The sequence below is a fragment of the Lampetra fluviatilis genome, chromosome 10 (assembly GCF_964198595.1).
Source record: "Lampetra fluviatilis chromosome 10, kcLamFluv1.1, whole genome shotgun sequence".
In the NCBI taxonomy this organism is placed as follows: domain Eukaryota; kingdom Metazoa; phylum Chordata; class Hyperoartia; order Petromyzontiformes; family Petromyzontidae; genus Lampetra; species Lampetra fluviatilis.
The window spans coordinates 6,414,500-6,418,562 of NC_136284.1; the positions used below are offsets into that span (position 1 = coordinate 6,414,500).

Sequence of the window (4,063 nt, forward strand, 5' to 3'; positions counted from 1 at the left end):
GGGAAAGTGGTGTTAGCGAGCACCTATTAAGGGCGGAACAGTGCGCTTAGGGGATGGTGTGGCCAGCACTCCAGTTGAGGTTTAAACATCGCACTTGCTACAAATTTACGGCTGTGTCCACCTAAGGGAGGCCCAGGACCGCTGCAGTTATCAGCCGCCACTGATATTAAGTGGCCTGAAAAACAAACTCAGCTTTCCGAATTGGCAACACACTAATACTCAGTCGTATGCACCTAGACTCACACCCTCAAGCAAACCTATATGCATACCCCATTCACAAACATACACACGCAATCTACGCACATTTACACTCGTACATACATCACATTCGCACTCATTTACACTACAACACTCCCTTGGTAATGCAACACAACTCGGCCAGCCCAGCTTCTCCACGTGCAAAGACTCACATGGAGTCTTTAAGGTCCCATTAAAAAATCCGTTCCCGAAGCCGAGCTCAGGGGTAGCATCAATCTGGGTTAAATGGAAACTTAAGAAAGGGAACGCTAAGTTAATGTGGTGAGCAACATGACTGTCGTGGTGGCCGTGATAAGATGCGATGACGTACAGCTTAAGAGAGACACGTGGAGAGGCCTCAGTCCTCAAGACATGTTCTAGACGACACGTGAAGACTTAGCTCCTCAAAAAGGTGCCGATTGCTGCTAACATGACTGCAACACAAAGGTGCACATCTTCTTTCTATACAGCAGCTGCCACCGCTACTGCTGAAGATACTGAGGCCACGACTGGAATTGCTGCGATTGCTACTTCTCCTGCCCCTAGCTGCTTTTTCTCATGCAACTGCTGGAATTGGCATTGTGCTGTTGCATTGCTGGTGCTGTTGAGCTGCTGCTGAACATGCCACAGCTGCTGTCGACAGTGCCACGGCTGACAGTGCCACTGCTGCCGAACATGCCACAGCTGTTGCAGACAGTGCCACAGCTGACGGTGCCACAGCTGCTGCCGAACATGCCACAGCTTCCACTGCTGTTGTACCTGCAAGGAAGTCCCCGTGAGCGCGCCCACCACCCCAGCGCACTACTTACTCCGTGGGATTCAGGGGGTCGTAGATGTCCCCCATGTTGCTGCCCCCGCGCCTCCTACTGCTCGGATCTCGGGGCTGGGCTCCTCCTCTCCCCGTGGCTGTGGCGGCACGAAGGGTTCCCGGCCCGGCTCCGTGGCATCTCCCGGACGCAAATGACTCGGGCCGGGTTGGCTCACATGCTGCGCCGTCTCATGATGGACCGACCAATCCCCGTATCTCCGGCAAACGCGCGCGCGAGCCTCCTCGCTCTCTCCTGCCGATTTCCTCGAGCGCAACGCCGGGGAGGAATTTAGGCAAGACCGTAGGCTCACGGGCAGGAACTAGGCCGCGGCACACAAAGCCCGGACTCCGAATGGCAATGAGCGCCACGCGTATATTTCTGACGATTTAATAAAAAAACAAAAAGAGGGCGTCGATATATTCCAGTCTGTTTAAAATGGTAATTAAGGATCTGAATGATTTCGAGGGAATTTTATTTTAATCTAAAAGCACACACACGCGCGCTCGCCCTGAATCGCTTAAGGGCCCTCTCTTCAACCAAGGAACTATTACACCCCCCCCCTTCCCCCCCCCAACTAGAAACAAACGCGGCTGAGATGTCGAGGTCAATTGCGGTGAAGTATGGTGGAAACTACACGGCGAGCGAGAGATTCGAGGTGGTGGAGGTGGTGGTGGTGGTGAGCGGGGGGGCTGCGGCGCCACACGAGGCCCCGGCGGTCGCCAGCTGCTCGCACGCTGCATCCGGGACCCTGTGGTGACGTCACGGGAATTCCTCTCCGCACGTCACAGGCGACCACCAAACTCCCAACACTCTTTTGGGATTCATCTTCTTCTTGGTTCTTTCGGTAAAGTCACGTAGAATATAATAATAAAACATAGTAAAATATGATTTTATTATGTTTTATTTTTATTATTTTATTATTTCCATTCTACGTGACTTTACCGAAAGAACCAAGAAGATGAATCCCTGCAGTCACGAAAGCTTTAAATCGGGATTCATATTCTTGGTTCTTTCGGTAAAGTCACGTAGAAGGGAAATAATAAAATAATGTAAATATAAACAATAAAAATTCTCACGACGTTTCGACTGCAACTCAAGAAATCATCATCAGGTGTGAAATCAACAGCAAAAAAAGCTTTAAATCAAAATCTTTTGGGATGGTTCAATTAAAACTTCGACGGAGCTGTATTATTATTGTTCACCGATGGAAAGGCTCACCCACCGCCTCAATATACACACACACGGCTGGTCATCGATTATCCCGCTTCTAACGTTAATCCGGCAAGACCGCTCCAAAATGCGATCGGGCACCATGTGGCGTGACCAACAAAAAGGTAGCTACTTTTGATTTGGGTGTTAAATATCATGCGCAGTACATTATACACTACATACAACTTAAACAATTAAAATACTGCACGTATGTATACATTTACCCCATGCAGTCTTCGAGATTGGAGTGGTAAGTACGATACAGTAAATACACTTTGTACGGTAGGATTTTTTTGTGTATCTTTATGCCAATTTCATATAGTAACCACATTTTCAAAACATATACAACACATAAAAACAATGTTATTCAAGAATGTGCAAAAGTAAGCTATTTTAAAATAATGATGCGATATCCGGCGTTTTACTGGTAGGAAGCTCCTGGTTACACCAGCCCACAGGGGATTATTGTGTCCGTCGTGCAGGGAGGAGCTTGGTGGGGAGGGGAGGGTGGTGCTGGGTGGGGAGGGGAGGGTGGGTCTGGGTTGGGAGGGTGGGGAGGGGCTGGGTGGGGAGGGTGGGGCTGGGTGGGGAGGGTGGGGCTGGGGGGGGTCACCCCGTGGTGCCCTCATAAAACTCAACGTTTAACCCACTCACGCTGGCTTGTGCCCGCCCTCACAGTCGAGCATATTTGCGGAATACACCACGCCGCTGTTGACCCTGGCCATTGACCGAGCAACCCAACGTTCCTACCAGCTCCCTCCGCAGGAATGTCTTAAAATAATCCGGCGCCCCCCCCCCCCCCCGAAATATTAGATAATTATCTAATGTAGCTCTTTTTCTGACGCGTCCTGGCTATCACATATGATAGCTCAACGAAGTGGCTTATCGTTTGGAAAGGTATAGCAGCCAAAATGCTCTTAAGCGCATGGTTCTGATGTGACGTCACATTTCTCACCCCCCCCCCCCCCTTGTCACACATCGTCACAAATGTCGGACCCCCCCCCCCACCCAGGTGCGTGACGTCTTCTATGGACGGCCCCTTATCTGTTCTTTTCCATTAAAAACGACAGTCACATATAAGTGTTAACATTTTTAGAAGCACCCTGTAAATATGCTTTCCCCAAAACGTTGCCTTAATGCCTCTTATTCTTTGGGTCTTTCGGTAAAGTCTCGTAGATAGGTTTAAAGAAAATAACAAAAAACTACGACGAAGCTTCTAGTCAAGAATTAATGCCTCTTTTAAGGCAGTGTTATTAGCGAATTTTTGTTTTAATATAAAGGGAGGCAGCCCGTGGCTTCCTACGGGATTCAATTCGCATTTTCTCCAACCGTGACTCTGCTCCCTCTCTGATCTATCCCCTACAACCCATTCCCTTGGACCCGAATAGCCTTTTCCTGTGATTAGACACAATTCCCAGCGTATATATTCTTAATTGTAGTGTAATTGGCTTCCCCGTGTCATATGACTAAAATACAACCTCCAAAGACGTGTAATTCGACTTTAAACCTCATGTTCACGAGGAAGATAAATTGACAATGAAAATGTTGTTATAAATAACCTCGTCCAAACCATAACTGCACCGCGAGGTATATTTGGTCATGTGACCAGGTTGCCTCGAGCATCCATGTGCTGTTTGCTCTCGTTCACATTTACTCTGTCACATTTATTTTACAGATACAATGTATCTAAATTCTTCAACATCAGAAAAATATATTCAGCCTTCTGCAGTGGTAAACACAATGTAGTGTTTTAATTGATTATAGTGTACTGATCTTTAAAGGTACATTGACATTTTTTGATACTCCTG

General features: G+C 48.0%; 1 protein-coding gene across 1 annotated transcript in view; it reads right to left on the reverse strand.

Annotated features, from left to right (window-relative positions):
- LOC144934369 (uncharacterized) overlaps positions 1-1,792 on the reverse strand; it is a 9,860-nt gene extending 8,068 nt beyond the window's left edge. Inside the window, exon 1 of the mRNA XM_078860053.1 lies at positions 1,047-1,792. Coding sequence (XP_078716179.1) covers positions 1,047-1,081 — 35 coding nt within the window. The 5' untranslated portion in view covers positions 1,082-1,792. The remainder of the gene's footprint in view (positions 1-1,046) is intronic.
- Between the last annotated feature and the right edge of the window lie 2,271 nt (positions 1,793-4,063).